Source organism: Panthera tigris, chromosome B3, assembly GCF_018350195.1.
Source record: "Panthera tigris isolate Pti1 chromosome B3, P.tigris_Pti1_mat1.1, whole genome shotgun sequence".
NCBI lineage: Eukaryota > Metazoa > Chordata > Mammalia > Carnivora > Felidae > Panthera > Panthera tigris.
The window spans coordinates 146,340,800-146,360,083 of NC_056665.1; the positions used below are offsets into that span (position 1 = coordinate 146,340,800).

At 42.1% G+C, this 19,284-nt stretch overlaps 1 protein-coding gene across 1 annotated transcript; it reads right to left on the reverse strand.

The window, feature by feature from the left end:
- Positions 1–1,355: 1,355 nt before the first annotated feature.
- Positions 1,356–11,524, reverse strand: LOC122239537. Its single transcript, XM_042989290.1, has 4 exons — positions 11,407–11,524; positions 10,863–11,305; positions 2,517–2,640; positions 1,356–1,480 (listed from the first exon to the last, which is right to left on the reverse strand). Exons 1-4 carry the CDS (start codon positions 11,450–11,452, stop codon positions 1,356–1,358), a joined length of 738 nt encoding a protein of 245 aa, XP_042845224.1. The 5' UTR covers positions 11,453–11,524.
- Positions 11,525–19,284: the final 7,760 nt, after the last annotated feature.

The window sequence follows — 19,284 nt, forward strand, 5'->3', positions numbered from 1 at the left end:
TAAGGTTAAACTCACTGAAAAGTAGGCAAGAGAAAGAGAGCAGGGATTCACATTCATCGGGCTCCAACTGGATGCCAGAGTCATCCATAGGCACTTGTGCCTGCCTTTCTGATTCATTTCATTGGGTGCTCCATTCAGTCTCATGGTCTCAGTCTCCCACATTTGGAAATTTTGTCCTCAGGGAGGCACAGCTTGTGCTAGGTGGAACCTAATGCCAGTCCCCTTCCCTCACAGCCCACAGACACTCCAGTTGGAACGGGCAGTGTGGGTGGGTGGTAGCCCTCCATTATCCTGAACCCACATTGGGACTGGGGGAAGACAGATTACCTGGAGAATGAGAAAATGTTCAGTGTGCAACCGCACAGTTTTGGAGACAACTCATGAGTTTGTCCCTGAAAGAGCTTGTGTGAACGTCTCTTAATTCTGGAAGCATATACCTCAGTTCAAGACCCAGATGCTAACTCAGGTCCTCTGCACATAATCTCGGGCTCAGTTTGGGCTCTTGGAAGCTTAGATATATACGTAGAGGCCACAAGTATGCAGTGTTTAAGTTTTATTTCAGCGTTCTGGTCAGTGAGCCATGAGAGATGTGTGTCAGAGCCGTGATGTGCCTGTGGACCCCTGTGTCTCCTGCAGACCCCCGAAACGTGGATATCAGCTCTGAAGCCTCATTGCTGTATTTTCTCACATGTACCAGTTGGATTGTCTATAGTTGTTCAGCAGTCAGGAGGCTAATTATGGATTGTCGTCAGCAACAATCAGTCCCTTAACTTTCTCGGGGTTGATAATTTGACATTTGTGGCGACACCACAAGGAATGCAACTATTATGGCTTAAATGGGACCAAAAACCACTCTGAGATATAACAGGGATTCATGACTTTGCCTCACTGGCCGCATTCTTCTTGGAGGGGTCCACTGCCTGTGCTCCCACCAGTGCCTCGTCCAGTGCACCATGGAGGATCCCAGCTTATGTGGCAATGGCAGTTCCTGTTAGTGTCGCACGACCCTCTGTGACTGCATTTCTCTGGGATACAGTCATAATTCAGCTGAGCCACATGGCGACTGCAGTAGGTGTCCTGACAGATGTTTCCAGGAACACATGACATATCAGTTTTTACATGACCAATATCGGTTGTGCTATGACATGAACCCAGCCGCAAACACCAGAACCCTGAGATCTCAGATGGATGGAATCCAACATGCTTTTGCAGCTGAGGGAGATGTGTGACAATCCTACACTGCAGCCTTCCACAAGGCACGTCTGTGTGGGAACAGGGTTCAGTGTTGAATTCCCCGGGGTCTTCTGCAGTGTCCATGTCGGCTGCTTTTTTGATTTATGGTCTAGCAGACATCTTCACCTTTCCAGAATTTTTGCAAAGATTTCTTGACAGTGCATAATGCAGTGAGTGCAGTTCCCATGATAGCAGCAGCCCTCTTCAGTGCACGGGGTTCCATCTTGCATATGGAAGTCATCAGGGCCTGACAAGGACACCCCACGGCAGGATTCTGGAAGATCACGTATATTTTGGATTGGCCTGCCAAGTGTCCCAGCATCGAAATCGGTGCAGTTTGTATAGCATCTGCCTGTATTACATTTGTCCCGAGGGGTTAAAATACAATCACTCATACAGCATAGATTGCTATAGCACTGCTCTAAGGAGCTGCAGTCACAATGCTTGCCTGGGTCAGCCAAGTAGTTTCCGAAATGACTGTGGGTCAGGCTTTTATTTCAATGCACCATTCAGTTGTTGAAGAGGCACTTGCCTAATATGCCACTAATTTTGTGCTGTATATGAATGAAGGAACACTTCCTGAAAGCTTCAGGTATACAAGAGAATTGGGTCCTAATGCAGTTGGACCTTTTCTGGCAAGCATATTCATCAGTGTCAACCCAAAAACCTATATTTTTTGCAATCTGATGTGTTGCTATGACAGGCAAGAGTAAGTAATATCTGCCTAAATAACCCATCACGATGGGGCTTTGTGGATGGCATATACTTCATACAACTGGACTGAAATTAACTTCATGGAATCCATTTCGAATCACAACTAAGGATGAATGTGGTTTAAGAATTCGAAAACCCTTGGACTCATAGTATTGAAAAAAAAAGGGCTCTGATGCAACACATATTTGCCCATGTTAGCTGGATCTCTCTCATTATAAATTATCATGAAACCAATATAGTAACTTACATGAATCCCATGAAACAATGAGTCAATTAAGCTAACTAGCCTTATTAGGAATTGGGTACCTTTTGACCCGTGGTTGAACACACTATATATTGTTTTGGAACTGAGAGCAAAATTCCGTGATGGGATGACTACAACTTACTAGAGATCCTGAGGACTGTACTGACATTTGCTTGAACAGGGGTCCCTATGCTCCTTATATCCCAGGTTATAAGTAGGTCCCATTGCATTGGTGTCTGCCACTCTCTGAGAAACAGTGTGTTCAAATGTTGGGAATCGCTGATGTGTCTGATTTCATAGGCAAGGTCATCCAACTTCATGATACCTTCAAGGCCCTGATAGCACGTGTCCATGGTGACCATGGAAAGAGGAATGTCCTCCAGGTAGCCGAGGTAGTAACAGTCTGGAGGCATGGAGGGGTAGTCCATTTGCAAGTCTCCCTGATCATCCTGAGTGATCATCAGCAGATGTATGGACCTAAAGGGTTTCCTTGGCCACATGTGGATAACGTGTCTTTTGTCCCAAAACACAGGCTACAGGACAGCCAACCAGTCATCTGAATGCCCTTGCCATTGTGCAGCTCCTTCTTTGTAATTACCACCTCAAGGAGATGTAGCGCCATGAGGGACGACCTTGAGAACCCTGGACAGGAGCCAGCACTGCCCAGAATGCAAACTGCAAGAGGGGTGCCCTCAAGGTGACCTGGCCCTCTGCCACCCTCATGCCCCTGCTCAGGGACATCTGCCAGTGAGAGTGGATAAATGGAGGATCCTCAGCAAAGTGAGGTCTAGGCCATCTGACAGAACAGAGGTCTGTACCGGGTGGCCAGTCCCCTGCACCTGGGATCCACTTGTGGGGTAAGTAACAGTCCCAGGGTGTGGCATTGGGTGACCCTGCACAACAGTTCAGCTGGGGTGGATGTGGGAGAAGTAGGTGAGCCAGTTCAAGCCGTGCTCACATGGACATAGTAAGGACTTGGACCCAGAGACATGGCTCTATTCAGCACATTCCATCTTTCCTCCAGCTAGTGAATATGGATTATGAAATTTTAACACCCTGAACTTCTCTACCAATTCCATGTCCTGTGATACTGCTGGGTCACTTTCTATGGACGACTGCTTTTCCTCATTATGGAGACCAATGCTTCCTACTTCCTTGGGATATGGAGGTGGACATTGTCAATTTTACCTTTATAGGTGACTAAAAAAATAGCTTTGTCGTTTTTCATGTCTCATTCTGGTTAGACATTAGTTTTCAAGCCATTTGATCCTTTGGTTTTTGGTTTGAAGCTTCCTCTGAGTTTACTGAGGAAACATTTCCCAGTATTCTGTGTCATGATTGGTGAAGTACAAGGTTGTATTTTAGTATTTTTTTATGCCAGCTGGGGAGAACAGAAAGTACTGCTGACCATGTGTGAGTCCCCGGGGTTTTCCGCTCTAATCCCTTATTGGGGTTCTTTCCTGGCCTCTGGCAGTCTCCTCCCATGCATGTGTGGTTCCCTCCTCAGCTGGAGATGCCAGGGAGTGGAGGCAACTTTGGCAGCTTGCACCATGGAGTCTGCACATGATCAAAACACGTTATCAACCATGGAACCCCCTTGTTTGATTAAATATGCTCTCCTTTAAAACCCCCTGTGTCAGGGAGAAACCTCAGAGTTGGCTTTTGGACAGGAGTCTGCATTCTCACCAGTGGCTGGCCTTGTGCATAAGGCTCAAATTCCTTTCCTACCAAAACTAAAACTTTGAACGTTGACCTTTCCAGCAACAGGCAGCTGAATTTGGGTTTTGATAACAATAAAACAGAGAGTGGAGTGGCAGTTGCCAGGGGCTGGCAGCGAGGCGCAATGAGGGTTAGATATCAAGGGGTGTGATTTTCTGTTATGCAAGACGACTAATTTCTAGAGGTCTTCTCCACAACATTACATGTGTAGTTAACAATATTGTACTGTACAGTTAAAATTTAGTGAAGAGGGTGGATCTCAGTTTCAGTGAGATCTTACCGCAATACACGAGTTTTGCTTCTCACACAAAGTATGCATGGACACACACTCTTTACTGATAAGTGAAAATAATTTTAAAAAATTTACATACTTTGGATCCTAACCCTGAATATATGCCATTTATAAATATGTTCTTCCATCCCATAGGTTGCCTTTTAGTTTTGTTTATTGTTTCCTTCACTGTGCAGAAGCTTGCTATTTTGCGGTACTCCCAAGAGTTCATTTATGTATGTATTTAATTTTCTTGTAATATTTTTAATTTAAATTTACGTGTGTTAACCTACAGTGTAGTATTGATTTCAGGTGTAGAATTTAGGGATTCATCACGTACATATAACACGCAGTTCTCATTTCAACAAGTGCCCTTCTTAATCCCACCTCCCTTTTAGCCCACCTTACCCCCCTCCCCTTGGTTTGTTCTCTGTATTTAAGAGTCTCTTCCAGTTTCCTATTCTCTGTTTTTATCTTATTTTATGTTGCCTTCCCCTATGTTGTGTTTCTTATATTCCACATATGAATGAAATCATACGATATTTGACTTTTTCTTAGTGACTTATTTCACTTAGGTTAATACGTTGTTGTCCCACCCACATTGTTGTAAATGACAAGATTTCATTCTTTTTGATGGCTGAGTAATATTCCATCGTATATATTTACCACCTCTTCTTTATGCATTCATCTTCTGATGGATATTTGGGCTCTCCCACAATTTGCTTATTGTTGATAGGGCTGCTGTAAACATTGGGGTCCATGTGCCCCTTCGAATCAGCATTTTGGTATCCTTTGGATAAATCCTAGTAAAACAATCGCTCGATCACAGGATAGTTCTATTTTTAATTTTTTTCTGGAATCTCCACACTATTTTCCAGAATTGCTGCACCAGTTTGCATTCCCACCATGTTAATTTTAGCCATCCTGACAGGTGTAGGTGTTATCTCATTGTGGTTTTGATGTATGTCCCTGCCGAGGAGTGACAATGAGCTTCATTACACGTGTCTTTTCGCCATCTGGAAGTCTTCTTTGAAAAATGTCTATTCATGTCTTCTGACCATTTCTTCACCAGATTATTTGTTTTTTTCAGTGTCGAGTTTGAAAAGTTATTTATAGATTTTGGATACTAAGCCTTTATCTGATATGCCTTTTGCAAATATCTTCTATTTTGTCAGTTGCCTTTTAGTTTTGTTGATTGTGTCTTTGCTGTACAGAAGCTGTTTATCTTGAGGTCCCAATAGTTCATTTTTGCTTTTGTTTCCCTTGCATCTGGGACATGTCCAGTAAGAAGTTGTTCTGACCGTGCTCAAAGAGTTTGGTGCCTGTGTTTTCCTCTAGGATTTTGATGGTTTCCTGTCTCACATTCAGGTCTTTCATCCATTTTGAATTTGTTTTTGTGTATATTGTAAGAAAGTGGTCTGGTTCCATTAGAGTTTCCTGTTACTGTCCAGTTTTCCCAACACCATTTGTTGAAGGGACTGTCATTTTTCCATTTGATACTGTTTCTTGTTTTGTTGAAGATTAGTTGACCATTTATGGGTTTTCTACTCTGTTCCATTAATCTATGTGTCTCTTTTTGTGCCAGGAGCATACTGTCTTGATGACTACAGCATTGTAACATAGCTTGAAATCCAGAATTGTGATGCCTCCATTTTTTCCTTTTTTAGGCTCGCTTTGGGTGTTCAAGGTCTTTTGTGGTTCCATGATAATTTTAGAATTATTTGTTTTAGGTCTGTGAGGAATGCTTGTATTATTTGACAGGGATATTTGCATTCAATTATTTGCATTGAATGTCTAGATTGCTTTGGGTAGTATCAACATTTTAACAATGTTTTTTGTTTTAATCCATGTGCATGGAATATTTTTCCATTTCTTTGTGTCTTCTTCAATTTGTACCATAAATGTCCCAGGTTTTTCAGAGTAAAGCTCTTGTAACTCTTTAGGGAGGGTTATTTCTAGGTATCTTATGGTTTTTGGTGTAATTGTAAATGGGATAAATTCCTTGATTTCTCTTTCTCCTGCTTCATTATTGTTGTATCGAAATGCACAAATTTCTGTATGTTGATTTTGTATGCTGCAGCTTTACTGGTTTATTGTATCAGTTCTAGTGGGGTTTTTTTTTGGTGGAGTTTTTTAGGTTTTCTATATATAGTATAAAATCCAACTCCAAAACTGAATAATCCTATTAAAAAATGAGCAGAAGGCATGAATAGACTTTCCAAAATGCAACATACAGATGGCCAATAAACACATGAAATGATGCTCAACATCACTCATCATCAGGGAAATATAAATCAAAACTACAACGAAATATCAACTCACTCCTGTCAGAATGACTAAACTCAACTACACAAGGAACAACAGGTGTTTGTGAGGATACAGAGAAAGGGGAACACTTTTGCACTGCTTGTGGGAATGGAAACTGGTGCAGCTTGTCTGGAAAACAGCATGGGCATTCCTCAAAATGCTAAAAATATAACTACCTTATGATTGATCAATTGAACTGCTAGGTATTTACCCAAAGGATACAAAAATACTAATTTAAAGGGGATTGCAACTCTATGTTTGTAGCAGCCCTATCAAAAACAGCCCAGCTATGGAAACAGTCTAAGTAAGCATTGACTCATAAATGGGTAAAGTGTATGTGGTATATCTACACACACACACACACACACACACACACACACACACACACTCATACTCATACACTGGAATGTTTCTCAGCCCTGAAAGGAATGACATTTGCTATTTGCAATGATACGGATGGAGTTAGAGAGTATTATGCTAACTGAAACAAGTGAGAGAAAGACAAATATAAGATTTCATTCATATGTAGAATTTAAGAAACTTCAAATGGGAAATGGGACAAAGAAGAGAGAAGAGCTACACCAAGAAATAAACGTTTTTAAATGTTTTAAAATTTATGTTGAGATAGAATGGGGGGAGGGGCAGAGGAAGCGGGAAGGAGAATCCCAAGCAGTCTCTTTGCTGTCAGTGCAGAAACCAAAATGGGGCTTGATCTCAGGATCCATGAAATCAAGACAGGAACCCAAATCAAGAGTCTTAGGCTTAACCCATGGAACATATAAACCCAACAAAACAGATTCTTACCTATACAAAACAAACTTATGGTTACCAGAAGAAAGTGGGAGGAGGTTTGGGGAAGTAGGTGATGGGGTTGCAGGGCCGCACTCATAATGAGCACTGGGTGTTGTATGGAAATGTTGAATCACTATATTTTACACCTGAAAATAATACTACATTGAATGTTTACTATGTGGAATATGAATAAAATCTCAAATGATGTATTTACAGTGTCTGCAAATGGCCTTGTTGGCATTCAGCCCATGAAGAAACATTTATTCCAGAAAATATACTGACAGACGGCAAAGCTAGAATTTTGAGCTAAGGTATGTGCCTTTCCTTCCCCACCCCAGCTCAGCAAATGGAAACTCCAGTGCAAGGAGCTGGGACTATAGGCATGTGCCACTGAGCCTGGCTGCAACCTCCCCTCCAGACTGTTGCAACCAATACCAGGGTTCCTGGTGACCAGCTCCTGTTCAGAGGACTCTTTCCCAGAGGGACAGGATGTCAGTGGCCCTAAGCTGTTTGCTGTTGAGGCCAAGCCCCAGCAGGTGCCACTGAGATGTGGGACTCACTCATTGTTTGCAGCCCCACTCCCAGGAAGGAAGCTCTGCTCTGGGCACAGTCCACTAGGGATGCTGGGAGCCTGGTCGCCCCAGACCTGACTTGTACGGCAGGGGTCTCATGCCACCAGGACAAGCAAGCCTCAAAGAAGTGCAGCTGCCACTCACCCCTAAACTGAGCCCTTATTTTGTCCCCACCTGCAGCTGCAGAGTTTTGCCCAGGGCAGGGGGGGAGCTGGAGCAATTCCCTAAACCAAGGTGCAGATCTCTTCTGGCACAACTGACTTCATTTCCTGCTGAGTGTGGGAAGGTCTGGGCCTCATGTTGTGGGAGAGTCAGGTGCAGGAGACAGATGGTTTCAGCGGAGGATTCCTAACCTACTCCTCCTCACCTGCAGGAGAGAGCCAGAGCCAGGGACAGTGGAGGGAACAACTCCTGTCAGAACACATGTGAGATTATGGCCTCAACAACTCTCCATTCAGAGGGGTCCGAATTTGTAGGGTTTAGTCTGTGGAGAGTTAAAACATCTTGGTTACAACATTTAAAATTTCAACATGACTAGGTTTTAGGTCATTTCTATCTGCAGTAAGGGTTACTTTCATGTCTCCTATGCTTTCCTAAAGCACAGCAAGTATCCTTATGATAGCTTTTAAAAATTCTATTTCCTTGTGAGAGTTTTTAGAAATTCTGTTTGAGGCATATTAGTTATACGTGCTTTAATAATATCCCTGGCAATGACCTTTTATCGTTTTTTCTTTTGGGATGAATTCCACCATCATGGTGTATGTCTATGACTCTGCTTTCTTAAGTGTTTTAGAAAATCCTGTTTTGTTTTCTGCTTCTACAATAGTGTCTTTATTGAGAAGTGTTCAATTGCTGTTGAGGGCTTGACGCTTTAGGAAGCATTTGTTGCATATTCTGTGTGCACTGTGCTGTCGTTTATTGGCTGCTCTGTCCCTCAGCTAAGTCCTCTGCAGAGCTTCTCCTTGTCTCCAGTGATGAGTGTTTAGACATTGTCCACAATGTTGTGAGTTTTAACTAGGTGAGTTTGTTCTGCCTGTTAAAAGAGGCTAATTCCTATTTCCCCTAGAAGTGAAGCTATGCCTCACTATATGGTCAGTAGACTTGGTGCCTTTGGGGTATATGCCATCTTTTGAAGGAGGGGCGCAGTGCTGATCTGGTTTCCAGGCCCTCTTTCTCTAGTAAGGAAGCACCTGAGGAAGGCAAGGGGGGGTATAGCTTGGTGTCAGTGGCTCAGCTTCTACTGGGAAGTTCTGTGCTGCTCACTGAATTCTGTCCATGCTGATTGGTGGGAGGAAATATTGGCATCAGCTCCATGTCTAGTCCCTTGAGTTGGAGTTCCCAGCCTCCCCTGTTCAGGAAGCCCTCACACAGAACAATCTGTACCTGTGGGTCCCAGGCTTCCATCAGAACCCTGCTTTCACCCTGTCTGTGTCCAAACCATTGGCCCACCTGGTGGCACAGGGCTCTTATGTTTTATCTCAGGAGCTCTAGCTGGATTTCAAAACTCCAAATTATATGAACTCAATATGACTGGGACCCCACTGATCCTCTGTGAGAGGGTCTTGCTGTGCTGTGCCTGGAGCTAGTTATCCCAGAAGGGCAGTTGCATGAACACTAGGGGCTTGGAGTTCATGGTGAAGAACAACAAGAAGGCAGCGTTCAGTTAGCTGCTCTCAACAGAGTCACCTATGAAATGACAATGGCAGTGCAATGGTGCCTGTCAGCTCTCCTGCCCCACGAGAGGCAATACACCTTTTACGAAATGCACCCTGAGAAGGGAACTGTCTCTCCCCAAGTCCCCCAGGGGATTTCAGACCACAATGCCCCCTATGCAACTCTGCCTTCCTTCTCCACAGAAGCACAGCTATGCCCACCGGGCTCCATGCCAGTCATGGCATGGACTTCTAAATCTTCAGTCTTTGAACTGCACATTTACAGGAGGTTGACTTGTCATGATTACTTTATGTGTCATCTTGACTGCATCATCGGTGCCCAGACTCTCCACTGTTTCTGTGGATGTCTGTGATGTGTTCCAGAAGAGACTGGCATTTCTATCCGTGGTTTCTGTCTGCCTGGGTATCACCCATTCCATTAAGGTTCTGTATAGCAACTGATGCAGAGGGAGGAGGAATTCCCTCAGTTTTACTTCCCATGTGCATGTTTGAATTGGAACATTGGTCTCCTCTGGGCCTTGTTCTGAGAGTTACATGATCAGCTCTTCACATTCTGAGACTAGAAACTAGTTCAGAATCAGATGAGAATTACACCACTGGTTTTCCTGGGTCTCCAGCATGTGAGAGTGGAATGTGGGGCTTATCAATGTATTTAGTCATGGAAACCAAGGTTCCTTGGTTTCTGTTCCTGGGGAGAATCCTGACTAATACATGGAGATGAATTATCTCTTGTTTAGAGGAATTGAATAAAGCTGTAGCTCTTTTAAAGCCCTGAGTAGCAAGTGCCAGGAGGGAAGTGTCACGTTGTTTGGGACAAGTGCTGGGTGACGATAATGGGAGTCTGGGGGATTCTGTAGGCCTGGGTGCACAGTGAGTGCATCTGGGACTCCTGTTGGGGCTCCTGGGTAGCTCAGTCGGTTAAGCAGCTGACTTTGGCTCAGGTCATGATCTCGCGGTCCGTGAGTTCAAGCCCCGCATCAGGCTCTGTGCTGACAGCTCAGAGCCTGGAGCCCTGTTTCAGATTCTGTGTCTCCCTCTATCCAACACTCCCCCGTTCACGCTCTGTTTCTCTGTCTCAAAAATAAATAAACGTTAAAAATACTTTATAAAAAAAAGGTTCAGCCGTTGTGCATCAGGAAATCTGCAATTCACTCATACTGAGTGACAGGAGTAAGCAATGCAAACAACTGTGTCTTTGTGCATGTTAGGGTACTTTTCCTATGACAACACAGTTGCTAATTCAGAGAGTTAATAGATAAACACAGAATCCTGTGACCAGAGAGGCTCCCTAGAGAAACTGTTGTGTGGAGAGGAAGCCCCAGACCCTGACAGGAAACCTTCCTGTAACCTCCATCTGCACCTGCTCCTGGGAACACAAAGCAAAATTGTGCATAGTGTGCGCCCCCTGGTGGTGCTGATCCCCTCCTGCAGGGAGGTTTGCGTGTGGGCTCCCAGTGAGGTCCTCTCACCGTGTCTCTTGCACAGTAATATGTGGCCGTGTCCTCGGTCTTGAGGCTATTCATCTGCAGATACAGCGTGTTCTTGGCGTTGTCTCTGGAGATGGTGAATCGGCCCTTCACGGGGTCTGCGTAGTATGTGCTACTTCCATCAGTATAAATATATGCGACCCACTGCAGGCCCTTCCCTGGAGCCTGGCGGACCCAGTTCATTCTATAGCTACTGAAGGTGAATCCAGAGGCCACACAGGTGAGTCTCAGGGACCCCCCAGGCTTCACCAGGTCTCCCCCAGACTCCACCAGCTGCACGTCACACTGGACACCTGCAGACACAAGACATCTTGGTCAGGAAACTGTCACACATCCACTCTTTCTCAGTCATGTCCACTCACATACTCAGTGTCTCCCATTCACCGTGAATTACCTTTTAAAAGAGCAACCAGGAAAACCCAGCCCAGCACAAACTCCATGGTGAGGTGTGTGTGTTCTGTGCTGATCACAGAATGGGAACACCTGGGACTCCCGGGGCTGGGGCTCCTCTCCCAGCTGCAGGGATGGAGCTGGACTGGTTTAATCAGCACAGGGAGGGCCTTATTTGCATATCCTCTGACTATATATCAGGCTCCAGACTTAGATTTGTTTCAAATTTAAAACTAGTGTTTGAGAGGCACTTCTAGATCACTTCTTGCAGAAGGCGCGGTGATAATATAAATAATTCTAATCTGTGAACACAGTCATCTTTTCATCTGTGTTTGCCATTTTACATGTCTTTCTCCCAGCACATCATGTTTGGTATGCTATTTTACTTTTTAGTGAAATTTAATCCTAAATACTTTATTTTGTGCCATATAATTTTAATGTGTGTTTATTTTTGTGTGACAGATAGAGGGAAGGAGAGAGAGATCAGAGAGAGAGAAAGGGACAGAGAATCCCAAGCAGGCTGTAAACAATCATTGCAGACCCTGCCTCAGAATTAAACTCAGGAACCATGAGATCATGACCTGAGCCAAAATCAACAGTAGGCACTTAACGGATTGAGCCACACAGGTGCTCCATTTTGTGCCATTTTCAATTGTGTGATGTTGTTAGTTTTTTCACATACTATGTTTTTGGTGTATGGAAATACAACATATTTTTGTTTGTTGATTTGTATCCTGAACTTTTCCTGAGTTTATTAGTTCTGATACTTTTTTTGTGGAGTTTCTAAGGTTTCACTATATGTAAGTTCATGTGATTCTCAAACAAATAATTTTCTTCTTACTGATTTACATGTCTTTATTTCATTTTCTTACCTAATTTTTATGGGTACATCTGCAACTTGTAGGAGCAGAAAGCTTTTTCCTTCTTTGCTTCTGTGTTCTTTGTCTGGTCTAAGGATTCAATTGACATAAGACAGATCTACAGAAGATAATAAATTTCATTTTGCATGTGTCCCAGTATATGGTCTATTCTGGAGAACCTTCCATGTGCGCTGGAGAAGAATGCATATTCTGCTGCTTTAGGATGAAATATTCTGAATATATCTGTTAAGTCCATCTGGTCCAGTGTGTCATTCAAAGCCATTCTTTCCTTGTCGATTTTTTGTTGAGATGATCTGTCCATTGCCATGAGTGGGGTGTTGAAGTCTCCTAATATTATGGTATTACTATTGGTGAGTTTCTTTATGTTTGTGATTAATTGATTTATATATTTGTGTGCTCTCCCATTTGGCGCATAAATGTTTACAATTATTAGGTCTTCTTCATCTATAGACCCCTTGATTATGATATAATGCCCCTCTGCATCTCTTGATACAGTATTTTTAAGTCTAGGTTGTCTGATATAAGTATGGCTACTCGGGCTTTCTTTTGTTGACCATTAGCATGATAGATGGTTCTCCATCCCCTTATGTTCAATCTGAAGGTGTCTTTAGGTCTAAAGTGGGTCTCTTGTGAACAGCATGTAGATGAATCTTGTTTTCTTATCCATTCTGTTACCCTATGTCTTTTGATTGGGGCATTGAGTCCATCGAGGTTTAGAGTGAGTGTTGAAAGATATGAGTTTATTGCTATGATGATGCGTGTAGAGCTGGAGTTTCTGATGGTGTTCTCTGGTCCTTTCTAATCTTTCTTGCTTTTGATATACATATATATATATATATATATATATATATATATATATATATATACATTTTTTTTTTCCATCTTTTGTCCCCTGGGAGAGTCCCCCTTAAAATTTTTTGCAGGGCTGGTTTAGTGGTCAAAAACTTTTAATTTTTGTTTGTCTGGGAAACTTTTATCTCTCCTTCTATTTTGAATGACAGCCTTCTTGGATAAAGAATTCTTGTCTGCATACATTTCTGATTCAGCACACTGAATAGACTCCGCCACTCCTTTCTGGCCTGCCAAAATTCTGTGGATAGGTGTGCTGCAAACCTGATCTGTCTTCCCTTGTATTTTAGGGACTTTTTTTCCTTGCTGCTTTCATGATTCTCTCCTTGCCTGAGTATTTTGTGCATTTGACTATGATATGCCTTGTTGCTGGCCAGTTTTTGTTGAATCTAATGGGGGTCCTCTGTGCTTCCTGGATTTTGATGTCTGTGTCTTTCCCCAGATTAGGAAAGTTTTCCGCTATGATTGGCTCACATCACCCTTCTACCCCTATTTCTCTTTCTTCCTCTTCTGGGACTCCTATGATTCTGATGTTCCTTTTTAATGAGTCACTGATTTCTCAAATTCTTAAATCATGCTCTTTTGCCTTAATCTCCCTCTTTTTTCTGCTTCATTATTTTCTATAAGTTTGTCCTCTATATCGCTGATTCTCTGTTCTGCCTCATCCATCCTTACCACAGCTGCATTCATCTGTGATTGCAGTTCAGGTATAGCATTTTTAATTTGATTCTGGCTATTTTTTTACTTCTTTTATCTCTTCAGAAAGGGATTCTAATCTATTTTTGACTCCAGCTAGTATTCTTATTATCGTGATTCTAAATTCTGGTTCAGACATCTTGCTTGTACCTGTGGTGGTTAAATCCCTGGCTGTCGTTTCTTCATGGTCTTTTTATGGGGTGAATTCCTTCGTTTTGTCATTTTGAAGAGACAAAAGGAATTAATGAAGTAGAAATATTGAAATAAAACAATAAAATTACAAAAATATCAACATTAAAAATTAAACACACACACACACACACACACAAATCTAATAGTTAATGCTAGATCCTAGGTATGTTTTGTTTGGGTGTTGAAAGTGGTTTGACAGATTAGGGGAAAAACAGGGGGCAAAGTAAATCATTTGAGAATTTGAAAAAATGAATACACTGAAGTAGAGTAAAATGGGTAGATGGGAGTAAAATAGAATTTGAAAATAATATACACAAAAGTAAAGAATATAGTAGAAAAGATTAAAGAAAATATTTTTAATAAAAATTAAAAATAAATATGAATTTTTTGTTCTGTAATTAAGAAAAAAGTAAAGAAATGAAAAAGAGAATAAAGATAACGAAAAGAAAAAAAATCATTTGATAATTTGAAAAAGTGAATATAATATAGTAGACTAAAGTAAAATGATGGAAATAAAATAGAATTTGAAAAATTTTACATAAAACTAAAAAAAACATAGTAATGACAATTAAATAAGATTATTTTGTAAATATGAAATTTAAGGTCAAATAGGTTTCTATACAACACCCAATGCTCATCCCAACAGGTGCCCTCCTCAATACCCATCACCCACCCTCCCCTCCCTCCCACCCCTCATCAACCCTCAGTTTATTCAGTTTTTAAGAGTCTTTTACGGTTTGACTCCCTCCCTCTCTAACTTTTTTTTTCTTCCCCTTCCCCATGGTCTTCTGTCAAGTTTCTCAGGATCCAAATAAGAGTGAAAACATACGGTATCTGTCTTTCTCCATATGACTAATTTCACTCAGCACAACACTCTGCAGATCCATCCACATTGCTGCAAAAGGCCACATTTCATTCTTTCTCAATGCCAGGTAGTATTCCATTGTGAATAGATCCCACAATTTCTTTATTCATTCATTAGTTGATGGACATTTAGACCCTTTCCATAATTTGACTATTGTTCAAAGTGGTGCTATAAATATTGGGGTACAAGTGCCCTTATGCATCAGCACTCCTGTATCCTTTGGGTGAATTCCTAGCAGTGCTATTGCTGGGACATAGGGTAGACCTATTTTTAATTTTTTAGGAACATCCACACTATTTTCCAGAATGGCTGCACCAGTTTGCATTCCCACCAACAGTGCAAGAGGGTTCCCGTTTCTTCACATCCTCTCCAGCATGTATAGTCTCCTGATTTGTTCATTTTAGCCACTCAGACTGGCGTGAGGTGGTATCTCAGTGTGGTTTTCATTTGTATTTCCCTGATGAGGAGCGACATTGAGTATCTTCTCATGTGCCTGTTGGCTGACTGGATGTCTTCTTTAGAGAAGTGTCTATTCATGTCTTCTGCCCATTTCGTCACTGGATTATTTGTTTATCAGGTGTGGAATTTGATGAGTTCTTTATAGATTTTGGATACTAACCCTTTGTCTGTTATGTCATTTGCAAATATCTTTTCCCATTCCGTTGGCTGCCTTTTAATTTGGCTGATTGTTTCCTTTGCAGTGCAGCTTTTTATCTTCATGAAGTCCCAATAGTTCATTTTTGTTCTTAATTCCCTTGCCTCTGGAGATGTGTCAAGTAAGAATTTGCTGTGGCTGAAGTCAGAGAGGTTTTTTCCTGCTCTCTCCTCTAGGGTTTTGATGGTTTCCTGTCTCACATTCAGGTCCTTTATCCATTTTGAGTTTATTTTTGTGAATGGTGTAAGAAAGTGGTCTAGATTCATTCTTCTGCATGTTGCTGTCCAGTTCTCCCAGCACCATTTGTTAAAGAGACTGTCTTTTTTCCATTGGATATTCTTTCCTGCTTTGTCAAAGATTAGTTGGCCATACATTTGTGGGTCCAATTCTGGAGTCTCTATTCTATTCCATTGGTCTATGTGTCTGTTTTTGTGCCAATACCATGCTGTCTTGACGATGACAGCTTTGTAGTAGAGGCTAAAGTCTGGGATTGTGATGCCTCCCGCTTTGGTCTTCTTCTTCAATATTTGGCTATTCTGGGTCTTTTGTGGTTCCATACAAGTTTTAGGATTGCTTGCTCTAGCTTCGAGAAGAATGCTGGTGCAATTTCGATTGGGATTGCAATTTCGATTGTGTGGATTGATTTGGGTAGTATTGACATTTTAACAATATTTATTCTTCCAATCCATGAGCATTGAATGTTTCTTCATTTCTTTTCATCTTCTTCAGTTTCATTCATAAGCTTTCTATAGTTTTCAGCATACAGATCTTTTACATCTTTGGTTAGGTTTATTCTTAGGTATTTTATGAATCTTGGTGCAATTGTGAATGGGATAAGTTTCTCCATTGGTCTTTCTGTTGCTTCACTGTTAGTGTATAAGAATGTAACTGATTTCTGTACATTGCTTTTGTATCTTGCGACTTTTCTGATTTCATGTATCAGTTCTAGCAGACTTTTGGTGGAGTCTATTGGGTTTTCCATGTGTAGTATCGTGTCATCTGCAAAAAGTGAAAGCCTGACTTCATCTTTGCCAATTTTGATACCTTTGATTCCTTTTGTTGTCTGATTGCTGATGCTAGAACTTCCAACAGTATGTTAAACAACAGCAGACAGAGTGAACATCCCTGTTGTGTTCCTGATCTCAGGTGGAAATATCTCAATTTTTCCCCATTGAGGATGATATTAGCTGTGGGGTTTTCATAAATGGCTTTTATGATGTTTAATTGTGTTCCTTCTATCCCGAGTGTCTTGAGGGTTTTTATTAAGAAAGGATGCTGAATTTTGTCAAATGCTTTCTCTGCATCAGTTGACAAGATCATATGGTTCTTATCTTTTCTTTTATTAATGTGATGTATCACACTGATTGATTTGTGAATGTTGAACCAGGCCTGCAGCCCAGGAATGAATCCCGTTGATCATGGTGAATAATTCTTTTTATATGCTGTTGAATTCGATTTGCTAGTATCTTATTGAGAATATTTGAATCCATATTCATCAGGGATATTGGGCTGTAATTGTCTTTGTTGTAGGGTCTTTGTCGGGGTTAGGAATCAAAATACTACTGGCTTCATAGAATGAGTCTGGAAGTTTTCCTTCCCTTTCTATTTTTTTGGAACAGCTTGAGAAGGATAGGTATTATCTCTGCTTTAAATGTCTGGTAGAATTCCCCAGGGAAGCCATCTGGTCCTGGACTCTTGTTTGTTGGGATATTTTTAATGACTGATTCAATTTCTTCACTGATTATGGGTCTGTTCAAATTTTGTATTTCTTCCTGTTTCAGTTTTGGCCGTGTGTGGGTGCTTAGGAATTTGTCCATTTCTTCTAGGTTGTCCAGTTTGTTGGCATATAATTTTTCATAGTATTCCCTGATAATTGCTTGTATTTCTAAGGGTTTGGTTGTAATAATTCTATTTTCATTCATGATTTTATCTATTTGGGTCATCTCCCTTTTCTTTTTGAGAGGGCTGGCTAGAGGTTTATCAATTTTGTTTATTTTTTCAAAAAACCAACTCTTGGTTTCATTGATCTGCTCTTCAGTTTTTAGATTCTATATTGTTTATTTCTGCTCAGTAGATAGGTCTGCCACTACTCTTATGGATCTCACTTTGTAAGTTAGAGCATGTTTAGCTCTAGCTGCTTTCAGAATATTCTCTTTATCCTTGTATTTTGCCAGTCTCATTATGTTATATCGTGCAGAAGATCGATTCAAGTTACATCTGAAGGGAGTTCTCTGTGCCTCTTGGATTTCAATGCATTTTTCCTTCCCCAGATCAGGGAAGTTCTCAGCTATGATTTGTTTAAGTACACCTTCAGTCCCTTTCTCTCTCTCTTCCTCTTCTGGAATTCCTATGATACAGATATTGTTCCATTTGATTGCATCACTTAGTTCTCTAATTCTCCCCTCATACTCCTGGATTTTTTTCTCTCTCTTTTTCTCAGCTTCCTCTTTTTCCATAATTTTATCCTCTAATTCACTTATTCTCTCCCCTGCCTCTTCAGTCCATGCTACGGCCACCTCCATTTTATTTTGCACCTCATTTATAGTATTTTTTAGCTCCTCATGACTATTTCTTAGTCCCTTGATCTCTGTAGTAATAGATTCTCTGCTTTCTTCTGTGCTTTTTTCAAGCCCAGTGATTACTTTTATGACTATTATTCTAAATTCTTGTTGTGTTGTAGTGCTTAAATCGTTTTTGATCAATTCGTTAGGTGTCGCTACTTCCTGGAGTTTCTTTTGAGGCGAGTTCTTCCGTTTCACCATTTTTGGTAGTCCCTGTGGTGGCTCCAAACTGCAGGGCACTTCCGCTGTGCTGTCTGGTGTCACTTGTGTTGGTGGGCGGGGCTGTAGTCAGACCCAATGTCTGCCGCCAGCCCACCGCTGGGGCCACAGTCACACTAGTGTGTACCTTATCTTACCCTCTCCCAGGGGCAAGATTCACCGTGGAGTGGTGTGGCCCCTGTCTGTGCTGCTTGCACACTTCGAGGCTTGGCGTGCTGCTTCCATAGGATCTGGCATATTAACCAGGGAGGTTCTGCAAGGTGCACAGTGGCGGGAGATGGTAGGCTTAGCTCGCTTTGCCGTCAGTGTTCCCCTGTGGTAGGGGTCCTGAAGCACCAGGATTGAGGCAGACCCGTCAGAGGGATGGATCCATAGAAGCACAGTGTTGGGCGTTTGCCTGAGGCAAGCAAGTTTGGTGACAGGAACTGGTTCCCTTTGGGATTTCAGTTGGGGGATGGGAGGGGGAGATGGCACTGGCCACTGCCAGTCAACAGAGCTGTTGACTTTTAGCATCCCAGAAGTTAAGCCCTGCTGGCTGTCAGAACTCACAGAGTCCGGCCCCTCAGCTTTTTCAAGCCAGACTTTGGGGGCTGTGCCTTACCAGGCGGTCTCCCCCTCCACTGCCCTGGCTCCCTCCCTCCCGTCCGTATAGCATGCACCTCCTCTCTGCCCTTACTACCCGCTTCCGTAGGCTTCTTGTGTGTGCTTGGCTCTGGAGAGTCCGTTCTGCTAGTCTTCTGGAAGTTTTCTGGGTTATTTAGGCAGATGTGGGTGGAATCTAAGCGATCAGCATGATAAGGTGTTCTCCTAAGCTTCCATCTTCCCCTCTCTCCCCAAATAGGAATATTTTTAATAGAAATTGAAAGTAAAAATGAAGTTTTGTCTCTTGCGCCCCAAACGCAGGCTATCAGACAGCCAGCGAGGCATCTGAACGCCTTGCTGTGGTTCAGCTCCTTCTTGGGAA

Coding starts and splice junctions, on each gene's coding strand:
- LOC122239537 (XM_042989290.1), bottom strand. CDS start 11,452: ATGGAGTTTGTGCTGGGCTGGGTTTTCCTGGTTGCTCTTTTAAAAG. Junction 2,641..10,862: donor CAGATGGAGGTTACAGGAAG/GTTTCCTGTCAG, acceptor ATGATCACTCAG/GATGATCAGGGAGACTTGCA. Junction 1,481..2,516: donor GTGCTATCAGGGCCTTGAAG/GTATCATGAAGT, acceptor TGTCCTTGTCAG/GCCCTGATGACTTCCATATG.